Source organism: Mandrillus leucophaeus, unplaced genomic scaffold (assembly GCF_000951045.1).
Source record: "Mandrillus leucophaeus isolate KB7577 unplaced genomic scaffold, Mleu.le_1.0 Scaffold98, whole genome shotgun sequence".
In the NCBI taxonomy this organism is placed as follows: domain Eukaryota; kingdom Metazoa; phylum Chordata; class Mammalia; order Primates; family Cercopithecidae; genus Mandrillus; species Mandrillus leucophaeus.
This window is the reverse complement of record NW_012110696.1, coordinates 94,843-111,234: the sequence shown is the minus strand read 5'-3', so window position 1 is coordinate 111,234 and position 16,392 is coordinate 94,843. Positions and strand designations below refer to the sequence as shown.

The 16,392-nt window shown below is 52.4% G+C and overlaps 1 protein-coding gene across 1 annotated transcript in view; it reads right to left on the bottom strand.

Moving 5' to 3' along the window:
- Positions 1-1,970: 1,970 nt before the first annotated feature.
- NOP14 (NOP14 nucleolar protein) overlaps positions 1,971-16,392 on the bottom strand; it is a 29,501-nt gene continuing 15,079 nt past the window's right edge. Inside the window, 12 exon segments of the mRNA XM_011970827.1 lie at positions 1,971-3,008; positions 3,264-3,419; positions 3,603-3,721; positions 5,708-5,855; positions 6,302-6,461; positions 8,187-8,340; positions 9,545-9,646; positions 10,495-10,630; positions 11,598-11,683; positions 12,342-12,472; positions 14,030-14,309; positions 15,244-15,513. Of these exon segments, the coding sequence (XP_011826217.1) occupies positions 2,909-3,008; positions 3,264-3,419; positions 3,603-3,721; positions 5,708-5,855; positions 6,302-6,461; positions 8,187-8,340; positions 9,545-9,646; positions 10,495-10,630; positions 11,598-11,683; positions 12,342-12,472; positions 14,030-14,309; positions 15,244-15,513 (1,842 nt within the window). The 3' untranslated portion in view covers positions 1,971-2,908.

The following is a 16,392-nucleotide window of genomic DNA, read 5'->3' as shown; positions in this document are numbered from 1 at the left end:
TATTCCTGGGCGTAGGCTGAACTTGGGGAAGAACTTAGTTTAAAACAAAAATAATAGCCCTTTCCCAAAAGAAACCTTTCCTGGGGACTAGACTGCTTTTATGGGACTAAAAGATTAGCCACAAGATTAGAAACTATGGTTGAGGAGTCATGCAGCTGGAGGCTACAGGATTCTGACCCTCCCCAAACTGCTCCTGGCGGTAACATCACTATTGTAAAGCCTCAGATCAGTACTTGATGGATCAGCTGGCACCACCCAGGCTTATCTGCTCTTGTGGCACCCAGGAACTGACTCAGTGCAAGAGAACAGCTTTGACTCCCTGTGATTTCATCTCTGACCGGACCAATCAGTACTCCTGACTCACTGGCTGCCCCCACCCACCAACTTATCTTTAAAAACTCCAATCCCCAAATGCTCAGGGAGACTGAGTAATAAAACTCCGGTCTCCTGCACAGCTAGCTCTGTGTGAATTACTTCTTCTCTATTGCAAATGCCCTTTCTTGATAAATTGGCTGTCTAGGTAACAGGGAAAGTGAACCCATTGGACAGTTAACATCTTTATCCACCCTTCCAGCTGGATCACGTGCCCTCTTCGATGACATGACACAGCTAGGGTGTATGAGCTTGCTGCCGGCACCTTCTGTCCTGGGTTGGATAGCAAGGCCTCAACGGAGAGCCAGGTGCCTGGTCTGGTCCCGCATTTTTTTCTGTCCTGTTTTCTTTTCCTCTTTGCTTGGACAGTTGGGCCAGGGTCTTGAGTGCAAGGGCGTGGCTTGGTGAATTAAAGTGGCAGTAGCCGTGTGGCAGAGAAAATTTGTCGGTAAGTGAAATTCTGCAGCCGCTGATAATAGCATCCTGGGCCTACACGGTGGCAAGCCAGCCAGCCTAGTTGGTGGATGTGACAAGCCCAGACCCTTCTAGATTTGTGGATCCTTGCACCTGCCAGACATGTCTTGGAGCCATCTGGGGAGGCTGGGTAAGATACATGCCCCTGTCAGGACTGAGCCTCATCTTCAAGCTGCTGGCTTCAGTCCCGCTGCCACCATCGCTGTCTCTGTCTTCCACTTTGCAGGGGGAGACTGGCTCATTAGCTCCAGGCCTACCACGCAGCCCAACCACAGCAGTTAACTGCCTCTCACACTGAGGATGGCTCATGCTCTGCTCCAGCCGTGGCCTCAACACCTCCCAACAAGAACAAAGCCAGACTCATTCTCTGCAGCACCTTCTTCCTTGCCTAAAGATCCCACACCTCGTTAGAAGCCGGAACTGGGTCCTTGTCACCTTCCTCACTTCCCCAGTCCTGGTCTGGTTAAATCTCACCATGGTCACTGTGGCTAGATGTGTGACCTCAGCGATGCTTCATGCACATACTAGGGCAGCCTGGTCCGTGTGATCTCATGTGGCGTGAACTTGACCCTGGGCGGCTTTCCTGGGATGCTGGCTAAGGACACAAGCTCCATAGTCCATTGGGGAATGCCTCCGCCTGTAAGACAGCATACCATATTGGTACAGGGAAACTCCTACTTCAGCACCTCCCTCTGCAAGGTCGCAGGTCCAACAAACCATGCACCGTGAGGAAGTGGCCATGGCATTCGGGATGTGGCTCCCTGGCCAGCTTGTCAAGTTCAAGGGGGGTCATTACTCCTTACAGCTCACAGCCCCTCCTGGGTCCAGTAAAGCTGAGGGCCGACTTCCTTCTTGGTTAGTGCAGGGTAAAAGCACTTTAAAAAGCTGTCTCATCCATAACATGCGCATCTTCTGATTCTCACCTGAAACTGTATCGCAGGTTGGCACAGATGCAACCCAGTCTTCTCCCAGCTCCCACAGTGCAGTGTCCTGAATGGAAGGCCCCAGCGCCCAGAAGCATCCACTGAAGGACGTAAGCAGGGCAAGGCCAACCGTGGCTGTTCCAGCAGGGGGACTGTGGGTGACGTTTCCCTTCTCTGATTTCTAAGCTATTTGCAAACTTGTTTCATTTATAATAGAAAATATAATTTGCATAACAACAGTGTAAATTCTACACATGAAGGCAAATGTCCGTGGTTGACAGGAATTACACTGGCCAGAATCCCCAGTGCCAACCCTGGCAGCACGAACTGAGGCTTGTCCAGGTGCAGTGAACCAGTCGCAGCTGACACCACGCAGACCATTCCCGATCCCAGAGGTGCATTTCAGATTTCATTTTATTTCATCAGGAGGTGTTTTAACAGGAACAAAACTGGGGGGGGTAGGGGGGTGGCTGGAGGTTGGAATCACACCAACATTACAGCATTACTACTTTAACAAAAATTACTTTTTTGGCTGGGTGCTGTGGCTCACACCTGTAATCACAGGATTTTGGGGGGCCAAGGTGGGTGGATCACCTGAGGTTGGGAGTTTGAGACCAGCCTGACCAACATGGAGAAACCCCATCTCTACTAAAAATACAAAATTAGCTGGGCGTGGTGGCACATGCCTGTAATCCCAGCTACTGGGGAGGCTGGAGCCGGAGAATCGCTGGAACCTAGAAGGTGGAGGTTGCGCCACTGCACTCCAGCCTGGGCAACAAGAGCAAAACTCCTGTCTCAAAAAAAAAAAAAAAAAAAAAAAGATCTATTTTTTTTTTTTTAAGCGACAGGGTCTTGCACAGTTGCCAAGGCTGGAGTACAGTAGCTCGATCACGACTCACTGTAACCTTGGACTCAGCTCAAGCAGTCCTGCTTCAGCCTCCCGAGTACCTGGAACTACAGGTACGTGCCACCACACTTGGCTAATTAAAAAATTTTTTTTTGTAGAGACAGGGTCCTCCCCCTGGCTGGTCTTGAACTCCTGAGCTGAAGCAATCCTTCTGCCTTGGCCTCCCAGAGGGTTGGAATTGCAGATGTGAGGTAATGTCCAGTATTTCCTTGCCTAATTTATAAAACGTAATTTATTTTTTGAACTTTTTCCTCTTCAGAGCCTTCCATTCGCCTTCTTGTGTAGCCAGGCTGTTAAAAAGCTGCTTTACTTTCCGTTTTCTTTCTGCATCCCTGAAAGAAACAAAAGGCAAATGCCCATTTTTGGATTAGTTCTTGGAGAGCGTCTTGCCCTCTCTCTCCCACGTCAGAACATTAGCCACCGTGGCCACGCTCAGCTCAAACAGAGGGGAAGCGAACCTGCCTGACTCCAGCCCCTAGCCAGAGCCAAGGCTGTGGGAGGCCAGGTGCCCGGTGCTCTGTCCAGGGCCACACAGCACCAAAGCTGAGTCACATCACAATCATGTCGCACACACACGTCCCCCTCACCGTTCCATTATTTCTGAGAGTTGCATCCTCGCCAAGAACTGATTGTCCTTGCGGATTTCTCGAACAGCCCCTTTAAATTCACGCTTGTGTTTGTGGATCAGCCTCTTCCTTTCCTGTTCCTCCTTACTACTGCCTTGTTTTCTTCCAAACTCGAGGCTACAATCAAAAAGCCACTGTTAAGGAAGCAAGAATCTGTCCCCACCTCTCGGCCAGAGCCTGCTCGGGAGTGTGGCTTCGCTCCGTAGTCATCTGTTCAACTGCAGAACTGGCAGACACCCCCCGTCACCTCCCACTGAGCCCCCAGTCCCGGCCCCCTAGGGAGATGCTGCCAACACCCACACTTTGACCAGCCGGGGCGTGAACAGCTTCAGTGGGACAGGCTTGCTCTTCTCACAGGTCAGCGGCCGGCAGAGCTGCTTCTGGCTTTCCATTTCGGTCAGTGTGCTCTGACACAGCTCCTGAAAAACACGCAATCCCCGACGCTGCGATGACTCGCCTGCTGCGACCTGCGCTCCACGCACATGTGCTGCGGTGTCCAGGCAGCTGAGGACAGTACTGCGAGCTCCCCGCAGCAGGACAGTGCCCTTGCTGTGTGCCCACTGGTGGAGGGGAAGCCAAGGCTATGGCTGCTCAAGGTCTGGCACAGCCAAAACAAAGTAAAGCCACTGTCTTGCTGAAGAGGGAGGGGCCCGTGTGCTGGCCCCGGAGAGCACTCTGAAAGGAGGGGACTTGGAGGTCATGATAGTCTGTGCTCCTCATGGCCAGAAACGTCCACAGAACCCCTTTCCCAGACAAACCTGGCACGAAAGGCCATGAGCCACCTGCTTCGTGAGAAGGCTCACAGGAGAACCCCCTTCTGCCATGGGGGGCCGCGTGCATGCTAGAACCCAGGTGTGCAGACTGACGCTTGGTGCCAGGTGGGGCAGGGTTTCTACTAGTCTTGGCAGTTTGACCTTATTTTCAAGCCAACAGAACCAACAGATGGTTAAGGCTCACTTTCGCCAAGACCTTGGCTTCCAGACGAGTTGGCTGGTGGCTTCTGAGCAATCTCCCGAAAGCCAGTTCACTGACGTTGGTCCTACCCGCTTTCTCTTGCACAGGTGTGTCGTGGAACCCTGGCTGCCTGCACCCACAGACACAGCCACTCCTGGGCCCATCTGGATGTAACCTTCGAGTGCCTGAATGCCACATCTCCATGGAGGCTAAACTCAAGGGCCTGACTGGCTCAGTCTACAAAGACCAGGCCTGTTGTGCCCCTCAGCCAGCCAACCCAAAGTTTTTTAAATGAAAGGCACAACCCACGGCCACATCAGCAGAAAGTGGGTACAGGATAAGGGGCAGAGCTAATGTCTCCTCCTCATCAGCCTTTGACTAGGCGATGGGAGTCTGTGATGGCTGGCTTGTGTGCTCTATGCTCCAGGGACCTGGCCAAGGACGGGCCGAGTTGCTGTCCTCATGGAACTCTCATCCTAGTGGGGCAGAGACAAGGACGGTGTCACGTGCCTGGGGGTCCGCACCGCAGACAAGACACAGGGAGCATGGCACAGCGTGGGCCAGCGAAGGCCTGGCTTCCCAAGGGCATGGGTGCGAGCAGCACGGCTGTGAGGAGTTCCAGGTACAGAGAACAACTCCCGAGACGGAGCCAGGCCTGCGAGGAGGCCGGAGCGCATGAGGGAAGGGCACGAGGCAAGGCTGCCAGGGCTGTGCTAGTGGTGCGGGGCACCCCTGTGGGGGCAGCTGTGGACATGGCATTGATGCCTTCGGCTCTAGCAGCATCCTGCGCTGGTGCGGGCTGAGGGGCGGGGCTGGGGCAGGATGAAAGGCACAAGCCACAGCCATGTCAAGCAGGAAGTGGATGCAGGGTACAGCCTGTCAGGGTCAGGGTGAAAGGGAGGGGGGTGGATAGGCTGTAAGTGAATTTCGAGCAGCCCATAGAGGACAGGATGTGGCCGGCATCGAAGACTCATTCTTGGGTCCACCTGAGACTGTCCATTGGGGCTTCCTGTCACCCTGTGCAGGATGGTAAGACTACCCTTGGAAAACCCATCAGGACTGCAGGGCGCGGTTCAGAGCTAACTGTCCACGACTAGCAAGGGCCTGTCTCTTATACACATCTAGATGTGTATAAGAGACACGACTAGCAAGGGCTGACCCCTGGGCGTTGGTGCACCCTCTGTGCGGCCTCTTGGAGGTGGCACACAAGGCGACAGTTCCCAGCTACCGCCTGAGATGCAGTATCTGCTTTACTCCAGCCCAGCACTGCTCACTGTGATTGCCCAGTTTTAGGATTTCACTTTCCTTTCATGTTTGTGATTTTGCAGATGGTGTTGACTTAGAGCTGCAGCCTCAAATGACCAAATGCCACCAGCTTGGCCCCAGCTCGGCCCCAGCTCAGGGACATGTCTGAGCCCAGGTAAAGCACCCGAGTGGCCAGGAAGCCTCACCTGGAGCTCCTGGGGGTGGCTGCAGTCTGCCAGGTGATCTGTGAGGAGGGCTCGGAGAGGCCCCATGATGGCGTGGAAGGATGGCAGGGACCCGTACATGGGCACACAGTGCTTCAGCAGGGCCAGGCCCACAGCCAGGCAGGACAGCCTGTGAGGGCAGGAGGCAAGAAGTCCAACTTGTTCTATTTGTCACTGACAAAACCAGTAACATGGCAAAAATGAACTTCCCCACTTCCACTAGGCTGAAAAATTCAATGTGGTCACCTTAGCTGGCCAGGGTTGGGCCCATACACCCATGGGCAGGGTAGGCTCAGTGTCAGGCCTAATGCAGGAGGGAAGGCTGTGGGAAACGCAGCGCCAGCTGGGATGGGGTGGCTCCATTTTTGGCTCCAAATTATGATTTGTGAAATCAAACAAATGTATTTTGAAAATGAAAAAAAAAGGGACACCATGCCTCAGAAAGGCTTTCACCCTCCATCAAGCCAAACAGCCAGGCAGCAAGTTCGCTAACAGCCCATCAGAAAGCATGAGTGGCTCCTCCTGCCTCTGGGGACGCGTAGGGCACAGGCCCCAAAGTGGGGTCCCCTCACATACCGGATGTGATTGGCCTCTGTTGAAGTCGGGGCCCTCAGTCCACTCGCCCAGCGGAGGGAGAGGCTGCTCTGCTGCCACGTGGCCACATCCTCTCTATCAGACACCACAAGCAGTTCCGAGTTCTTCCCAAGTGCTCTGAAAGGGTGCACCAGAGTGGAACCTGAATTCCAAGTGCGACAGGACAGAGATGGCCTGAATGTTACTGGGCTCCCAGCAGGCTCTGCAGCACCAAGCCTGTGGAAGTTCACTCTCTTAACAGACACACACTGATTTTTATGTTTCTGGGTTGTGCCAGACACTGAGGGTTTCAGTGTGGGCAGGGACACCTCAGGGGAAGGGGGAAAGCTCTGGCAGAGAGTGCGGTGAGAGCCAAGTGCCTGATCCTGCCTGGGAGGCCTGCTTGCAACAGACGTCCTGGGACCTACTAGGCACCACATGGGGCTGATGAGGAGCTCAGGCCACATCCAGGAACAGACTGAAGTCCCTGCCCCTGTCGGGAGACAGGCAGCGAACAGCACCCCGAGGAGCAAATGGACCAGACAGAACACGAGAAAGGAAAGCAGAGGGGCAGGGGGCAGACAGCAGGGTCAGTCAGGGGTGATGGTGCAGGGCGGGAGAGGCCTGAGGGGGCAGATGTCAGCAAAGGCCTGTAGGACACGCAGGAGTCAATCCACAGAGAAGGGCAATCCAGGCTGAGGGCGTGGCTGCAGGGGGAGGGATGGAGACAGGCACAGCGGGGCGGAGGTGCCAGGCCAAGAGAGAGGGGAAGGTGGTGGGTCAAGCCCCGTCCCACACTCCCCCAAAGCCGAGATGCACGCCCCCTCCTTGACTCCACCCGTGCCCAGCCTGTTCCGTCACAGCCCTTCACACGCGGGACTGCAGCAATCTGCAGGTGGCTCTCCCTGAGGCAGGGAGCATGTGGGTGGCCGCGCCTCTCTGGCGCCCAGCACCAAGCCTGACAGACAGGAGCCTCGGGAGCCAGGGGGTGGCAGAATGGGAGCACTGAACCGGAGGAATGGCCAGATCCCTCTCGGAAGGGACTCTGCTGGCAGTGTGAATGACGCCAGAGCACCTGCTCCTCAGGTCAGTCCCCTCGACATGCAGGCGCTTGGCACTGCACAGTGAACTGGAAATAGAGGGCGGGGGTCTTAGCCTTGAGGTCCAACCTCTGGTCAGGCTGGGAGAGGCATCCACAGACACGGAAGGGTTCAGGACAGAGGCTGCACAGCTCTTCGCCCCCACAAAGGGAAGCAGCAAGTGCTGAGGAAGCATCCAGGAGCAGAGCTGGCATCAGGGGAAGGGGGAGGAGCACAGGGGCTGGGGTGAGGGCCCAGGAGGGCAGGCAGTGGGCAGACTGCTCCTCATCCCAGCGCTGCTCTTGTCACCCTCCCTCCCGAGTTCAGAGCGTTACAGAAGCAACACAGCAGCGATGCCTGTGTGAGCCACACGAGAACTTTCACACTGCCTTGTTGTCATGTGAGAAAAAGTAAAAAGGTAAAATTGATTTTAACAATAGATCTTATCTAACCCCAAATACCAAAATATTGTGATTTTAACACATAATACAAAAAATTAAGATATTTTAGTATTTCTGGCACTGTCTTCGCCACCTGGGCATGTGTCACACGTGGGGCATGTCTCAGTTCAGGCTCTGGCCAACGGTGACCACGCTGGACAGCACAGGTCACCGGTGGCGCTGCTTTTCCCCACGTGGCATGTGCACGCTCACACAGAGGGAAAGAGGGTGCTACTCGGGACGGCGGGTGGCAGGTTTGTATGTTTCCTCTACTTTTCCATATTCTAAACCTTCTACAATGAGTATGAACTACTTTAAAACACTCTGAAGTATAAAATATTGGTAGGAAGCTTCTTCAAATCAACTCACCTTGGCTTGCTTTGTTTGGAGTTGCTATGTAAAGAATCCCAAGAAGAAAATTAATAAGCTCAGGTATGAACCTCTGGGACAAAGCCACATACTCCAGGAACAGGCAGCACACGAACAGGCCCTTCACCACGTCCTGGAGGGACAGGACGGGGCACTGGAAAAGAATATTTGGGGGGTTACTGTCCTGGGACGATGTCATGCCATGCTAGGTCAACCACCGGGCTTCCCTGAACCACACACCCCACTGAGCTTCACGGGTACAGAGGGAACCCCCGCACCTTATGGCAGTGTTGAGAGGATCAAGTGAGATGACAAAAACATAAAGAGCTTTAGTGATTCTTTTTCCCCTGAGACAGAGTTTCACTCCTGTTGCCCAGGCTGGAGTGCAATGGCACAATCACGGCTCACTGCAACCTCCACCTCCCAGGTTCCAGTGATTCTCCTGCCTCAGTCTCTGGAGTAGCTGGGATTACAGGCATGTGGCACCAAACCCAGCTAATTTTTGTATTTTTAGTAGAGACGGGGTTTCACCATGTTGGCCAGGCTGGTCTTGAACTCCTGACCTCAGGCAATCCGCCCGCCTCGGCCTCCCAAAGTGGTGGGATTATAGGCATGAGCCACTGTGCCCAGGCAGAGCTGTACTATTTATAAAGTTCCTTCCACCCATACAGAGCGTACGATTACTGCAGTAAGCATGTACCAATCACATGCCTAATAAAGAAAAAGGAACAGCTTGAACTTTTTAAGCCAAAAAGGGAATAAAAGTCCTTATCTTCACACTGGATAACTTCACCACTAACTCGAAAGGTTGTTTTCTGAGGTCCCACCATCTGTAACCTTGAGGTGCCAAACCAGGCTCTCCCCCTCCCACCCACATCCTGGGCTGCTCGAGCTAGGGCTCTTTTAGATGGGCCCTCCTTTTTTTTGTTTTTGAGGCGGAGTCTCGCTCTGCCGCCCAGGCTGGAGTGCAGTGGCCGGATCTCAGCTCACTGCAAGCTCTGCCTGCAGGGTTTACGCCATTCTCCTGCCTCAGCCTCCCGAGTAGCTGGGAATACAGGCACCTGCCACCACACCCGGCTAACTGTTTGTATTTTTAGTAGAGACGGAGTTTCACCATGTTAGGATGGTCTCGATCTCCTGACCTCGTGATCCGCCTGTCTCGGCCTCCCAAAGTGCTGGGATTACAGGCTTGAGCCACCGTGCCCGGCCTAGGTGGGCCCTCTTATGCCTAACCCCAGTGCTCAGTCTCTGCGGCCCTTAAACAGCCACGCTTATGTTCCACAAGGCCCCGAGGGGCTGTGGCTCTGGCCACCCGTGGTGCAGCAGGCCGGCCCCTGCCGTGTGTGGAGAGGACGCACCTTGGTGAGCAGCTGACTCAGGCACACGAGGGCAGGGGTCACCACCGGGTGCCAGAAGTCGGAAGTTGGAAACAGCAACCTAGTGATTTTCAAATAAATGAGCTGGAAAGAAAGTGTTACCATACAGGTTAAAGAAGGTAAATGAAGTCCATCCATATGCCCTCCCCACAAACACTCTGGAGCCAAGAACAGGCTCTGGGGAGGAGAGGGTGCATCTCCTTGGCCCAGGGTTCTGGCCTCAGTGTCACAGAACAGGCATCCAACCACCGTGAGTCAAACAGCTAAACATACAGTGAGGACACTGTGCTGGGGCCCGTGAAGGCTTCGCTGAGGCAGTCAGCAATGGTTACAGACACGGGCTCAGATCCCGTTTTGGGGAGTTGATTAAAATCATTAACCTAAGTCCTACCTACAGTTTTAAGCTTCTGCTAACTATTGTGAATCCATTTCAACACAAACACCAGGCAATAAAGAGCATATCTCAGCAAGTATTTCCTTAAAGTTACTAAAGCTGAAAATACAGCATGAGGCTGTTATAAAATTGTTAAAAATCTTAGTGTTCAAATGTCTCCCAACCTCTGAATAACACAGAAACCAAGACCAATTAAAACCAGTCCATAGGCTTGGGCCCTTATGGAAAATATTGTGGTTCTATTTGCCTTCCAACGTTTCTGTCACTGGACCAAATCCGGCACCATTCACGTGGAATCAAACCAGAATCTCCTTGTACGACCCACACGTTAGTCCGTGGCTAGTGGAGGAGCGCCCTCCCCTCCCAGGCTCGCTGCCGTGCAGCTCACTCCAGATCACCCTCGCTGCCCTGCAGCTCTCACTCCAGATCACCCTGGAGGCACAGGGCACAGCCAAGAACATCGTACCCATCATCGGCCTTCTGTGATACCATCAGAACCTCCATGGCAGGGGCAGTGCCTAAACTGAACTCTGCTTACCACGTCCAACCCTGGCAATGTTGCCCGGCCTTTGGTCTCAATCATTTCTTCCATCTCATGCATGGCATCTCGGAGAACAAATTTGACAGCGTCACTTGCAGATTCAGGAAACATCTGGCAAAGATTATATAAGTGCCTGTTCAGCAGAAATGTAAGTCAGGAGAGAATGACTTTAGATAAGAAACAAAAACCCTGTAAGCCATTTTCCTATGAAATCACCTGTTGACTGAGCAAGTAAGAACTGGATGAATCTGCTTTTTCAAACAGCATTCTTAACAGTCTACACTCACTTCTGCTATTTCCTAAAAACTCGGCCATAACATTATGGACTGGAGGTGGTGGGAGAAACAGCTTGATCTGTGGTAACCGTTGTTGGGGGCACTGCTCTGTGTGGCAGCTGCAGTGGACAGCTCCAAGGCACTTCCCATATTAACTCATTTCTTCCTCACGACAGGTACTTCTTTGATAGTGTCTCCATGTACGCAGATGACGTGGAGAGCTCTGTGCGGCACAGGGCAGGAAGCTGGTGTGTGCTCTCACGGATACGACACCAACACACACCTCTCAACTGTAACTCTGCCCCTCTGGCATTCTTCCGGCCACCGGCCCCAGGGGCCAGGAGCCACCGAGTGGGTCACACAGACTTAGAGTGCAGCGAGGGCGGGAACTCGCCCTGGAAGGCCCCATGCAGACAAGAGGGACACACCCCCTGGCATGCAGAACCACCCCACTGGGTTTCACTGAGGGCTGAGGGGCGGGGTGTCTACCATGCTTTCCAAATCTCTCTCAATCACCCAGAGCTTGAAACTTACAATGAGACACCCCATCCCAGCCACAAATCTAAAGGGGTTCACTTGTTTCAAAATCAACTTGTTTGTGGTTAAAAGTCAGTCCCAGCTCTACGGTGGCTGGAGCGGCATGTGTGAGAAGCAGGCTTGTGCTGTGAGACTCACAAACCCTGGGTGACCACCCGCCTACCTGGCATGCCGACGCCACCATGCCACCTACCTTAGTAACTCTGGAATGTGTTTTTATGACTCTAAATGGGAGAAAAACTGTTCTGCTCAGCCCCACATCCCAGATAACACACGTTTTTTACTTACACAACCAATTTATCAATTACTCTGAGGTCTGGTGGGTCATCTGTAGCTAAATCGCCAACGTACTCCAAAAGAAAGCCAAACAGTTTCTGCAGGAACATGAATTGGGAAATAAAGCTCAGTGCTCAGCACCAAGAACAAAGCCACAGGCACACAGCTTCCAGATCACCTGCATTCTGGTGACAACCAGGTGGGGCAGGGGAGCCCAGGGATACAGACATGAGCAGCCTTCTAACATGCAAGCAAAGACACTGCTAGAACTTGCTAAGCACTAGAAAGTGTAGAGGGGGGAAAGCTAAGGGTCAGGTGCATCCTTCTGTAGAACAGCAGACAACACATCACTAGGAAAGCAACATGAGGAGCACACACAGCACGGCGCCCTCCTCACGAACATTCAGCTCTCACTGAGAGGAAAAGGCACAATCACAGCCACCTGACAGCAGTCTGGCTCTGCTACTTGTGGCTATGTGAACCTTAGTGTCCTCCCCTGTAACATGAAGGTGAAGGTCCCCATGCCTGCCTCTGGCTGGCTCTGGCACGAGGCTTAGAGAGGAGCCAAAGCCAAGGGAGGCCTCTGCCTGTGCCATACCAAGTGTTCCCAGCCATCATCATAGGTAACCAGGTGACGGGCTGGCCCCATCTGGCCTGAGGCACACGTGGCCGTTGCACAACTTCACACAATTCTGGCATTCATATACGGGGCTGTGCCGACACTCCCAGGACTCCACACACACTCAATCCACGTACTTCTAATTTTGCTTTGTTTCCTTCTGCGAGACTCGGGTGGTTGCACTTCTGAATTCTCTCCACCACCAAAAGCTGCTCTTCCATCGATCTTCCTAACAATAGAGATCTCAGTTCCTCATAGGATTCAGGGGCTATCAAAAACACAAAACATACTGCACATTTAACATTTATATATACATATATATATATATATATTTTTTTTTTTTTTTTTTTTCTTTTTTTTTTTTTTTGAGATGAAGTCTCGCTCTGTTGCCCAGGCTGGAGTGCAGTGGTGCAATCTCAGCTCACTGAAACTTCTGCCTCCTGGGTTCAAGCAATTCTCCTGCCCCAGCCTCCTGAGTAGCTGGGACTACAGACACTTGCCACCATGCCCGGCTAATTTTTGTATTTTTAGTAGAGAGAGGGCTTCACCATGTTGGCCAGGCTGGTCTCGAGCTCCTGACCTCAGGTGATCTGCCTACCTTGGCCTCCCAAAGTGCTGGGATTACAGGCATGAGCCACCGTACCTGGCCCACATTTAACATTTAAAATGAGAATTACTTACATGTCTGCTAACATAGAGGTAATTTCATATAACTGTTCTACTTCACAATCACAACAAACCCACCAGCTTTTGCTCTGGCACATCTGGAGGGGTATCAGCCATCCTGACCTGGGCTGTCAGGAGCGATCACGCACCTGGGAACACGCTAATAAGGAAATGCCCTCCCACCTTTCCTCTATTAGGAATTTGCTAAAACACCCACAGTTTCAGAGCATCTCGGTGGCAGGGCGCTGGGTTTAGTGCCCAGACCACTTCAGAAAGACCTGGAAGGAGCCACTACGAGCCAAGCAGTGTCAGCTCATGAGACTCTTGCCACCAGAGGGCACATCACAGAGGCCAGCTTCACCACTAGCTTCTCCTCTGGAAGCATCCTGCAGGCACAGGACAATTCGGCATTGCTTACTAGAACCCGACCATTTTTTTCTTTTTTTTTGAGACAGGGTCCTGCTCTGTTACCCAGGCTGGAGTGCAGTGGTGTGATCGCGGCTCACTGCAACCTCAGCCTCCCAGGCTCAAGTGATTCTCCCACCACAGCCTCTTGAGTAGCTGGGAACACAGGCACAAGCCATTGCACCAGGCTTATTTTTAATATTTTTGGTAGAAACGAGGTTTTGCAATGTTGCCCAGGCTGGTCTCAAATTCCAAGGCTCAAGTGACCCACCCACCTTGGCCTCCCAAACTGTTGGGATCACAGGCGTCAGCCATGCTCCTGGCCTGGACAGTTTTTCTCCAGATACTAGACAAAACAACACTGTATATTCCATCTAAAATGTTACGTGGCCAAGCAGGAGGCCCAGGTGGGAACATGGAAGCCTTCTCACAGATGCTTACCCACCTCCCCAGCCCTGCCCCTCTGGTCCGCCACAAGAGGCTGACCGTATGCTACGAGGGAGGTGAAGGCACCACTACAGAGAGATGCGTCTGGCCCATCTGGGGCCGGCCCACAGAACCACGGTGACAAACTAACATGACCACTCGCTCTAAGACCTGGATCAGCAGACACGGGGTGTGTCCACGCACTCCCAAGGGCATCCTTGGTCCCCACTCCACAAATGCACCTCCTGGGCGCGAGACAAACACACACAGCTATGGCCAGGTCATAAAGGTTATCCGAGAACCTGAGGAAACCCACGCACTTGCCCACCTGCGAACGTGTAGGGCAGCTCGTCTCCGGCAGCTTTTCCAGCTCTTCCCTTGCCGCTCGTTGGCCCTCTCCCAGGAGTCTGCCGCTGCTCTTTTGCTGGTTTCTCATTTTCTTCCTCGCTCTCTACGTTGGATTCCAGGTCCGAGTGGCTATCTGGACTATCACTCTCCTCTGTGTCCTCCCTGCCTGAACTGTCACCTTCTTCCTCGTTGCTCTCAGGGTCACTGGCTTCCTTGCTTTGCTCTTCCTGGCCATCTTCCTCAACATTCATCTTTCCATCCTATCAAGAGCGTGGAAACCACAGGGCATCAGGACAGGCTGAGATAACCACTGGACCATCTCGCAGCCACATCAAGAGGCAGCACACATCAGTGCTTCCTATGTGGTTGCAAGGAACACAAACCTGTGTGCTCCATTTGCCCACTGGCATTAGGCCTCCTGCCCACCACCCGCTGCTAGGCTATTTGAGCCATAGGAGCTACAAGCTCCCAGTGAACCCTGCTGCAGGATGCTGGGCCAGGTTCAGGTTCTGCTAGGGAGCGGCATGGGATCAGGATTTGGAAGGTGTTCAGTGGCCGTGGGCTTGAACACTGGGAGTGTCTACAGCACCCACCACTGGTTTGGGAGGGCTGCACCTTCTGCTCCTCCAGGTAACCTAGTGTTTTTATCAGTATCCATTTTCCGGTGTGGACCTCTTCTGCTTGAAACCTGTCCTGCCTATTTTGCTTCCCTGGACCCTGATTGATACACTCTTAAAATGAGAAAAGGGTATCAACTTATAAAGCTCGTGAATTAAAAACTACACCAGTCACAGAAACTCAATGACATCACTCAGAGAAAACTCACAACTCTAGCCTTGAGTTAGCTCCCTCGATAGTACGCTGAGGTCATGTAGACAGAATCATGCCGTTATTAACAGAAGTAGTTGATGTTAACCAAGTAATCAGTTTTATCTGTATTTCTTTGAGAGAGAGAGAGAGAGAGAGAGAGACAGAGGCAGAGACAGAGCATGAGCAAGCGAATGCACACACTATTGTTAAAGTCTCCTCTCTAAAGTTTTGATACTTGATATACCATGAACACCCAGATAAAGAACTTTAGAGAAACTGGTTAAAAAGATTTAAAATTCCCAACTGTAATAAATTCCTAAAATGAATACCAAAAAAGTTTTTAAATTAGAAAAAAGAGAGAGAAAATGAAGGCAAATATCTTACTTTGTAGGAAAGCAAACGCCTGTCATCTTTATCTAGCACGAAGCCATCATTCAGATCATCTGCTGATATATGTTTTGGTTTCTTCACATTTTCATCCTCATCCTTTCCAAGCATTCTTCGAAGCCTCTCAGCCTGAGCAGGAAGAAATGAGATGTCTTAGAGCGCACTCCTCCAACACTTGGTGAGGAGGCGTGCAGTCCTGCCCTGGGCAGCGGGCTGGGCCTACGGTCCTCCCAGCTGTGAGGCTGGTGCATCCAGCTTGCTTTCTGCCTGCAGTTTTCAATCAGGCATGCAAATACTTGCTAAGCAGTACATTCCTTATTTAACAAAATCAACTGTTCAAATTTTGTGGCCAATACTCTCCAGTCACCAGGCAAGCCTATTATTCTAAGGTCTTCATAGCAAAATTCTGCTGGCCAGCCCCGACTGGAACTCATCACCCCCTGCACCGAGAGAAGAGGAGCCAGAACGCCAAGAGCAAGCAGCTCCAGGGCCTCCACTATTTGACCACACACTGGACATGGGAAGAAGCTAGTGATGTGGTTACGTCAAAACAGCCAGCTGAGCCAGGTGTGATGGCAGCTCATGCCTGTAACCCCAGCACTGTGGGAGGCCGCGGTGGGAGGATCAGCTGAGCCCAGGAGTTTGAGAACAGCCGAGGCAACATAAGGAGATGCTCATCTATACAAACAATTTTTAAAAATTAGCTGGGGCCAGGCGCAGTGGCTCACACCTGTAATCCTAGCACTTTGGGAAGCTGAAGTAAGTGGATCACCTGAGGTCAGGAGTTCAAGACCACCTGGTCAACACGGCAAAATCCTGTCTCTACTAAAAATACAAAAATTAGCTGGGCATGGTGTCGGGCGCCTGTAATCCCAGCTATTCAGGAGGCTGAGGCAGGAGAATCACTTGAACCCAGGAGGTGGAGTTTGCAGTGAGCCAAGATTGTGCCACTGTACTCTAACTGGGCGACAGAGTGAGACTCCATCTCAAAAAAAAAAAAAAAATTAGCTGGGCATAGTGGTGTGAGTCTGTGGTCCCAGCTACCTGCAAGGCAGAGGCAGAAGGACTGCCTGAGCCTGGGAGGTCGAGGCTGCAGTAAGCTGTGATCATGCCACTACACTCCAGTCACGGCAACAGAGACCTTGT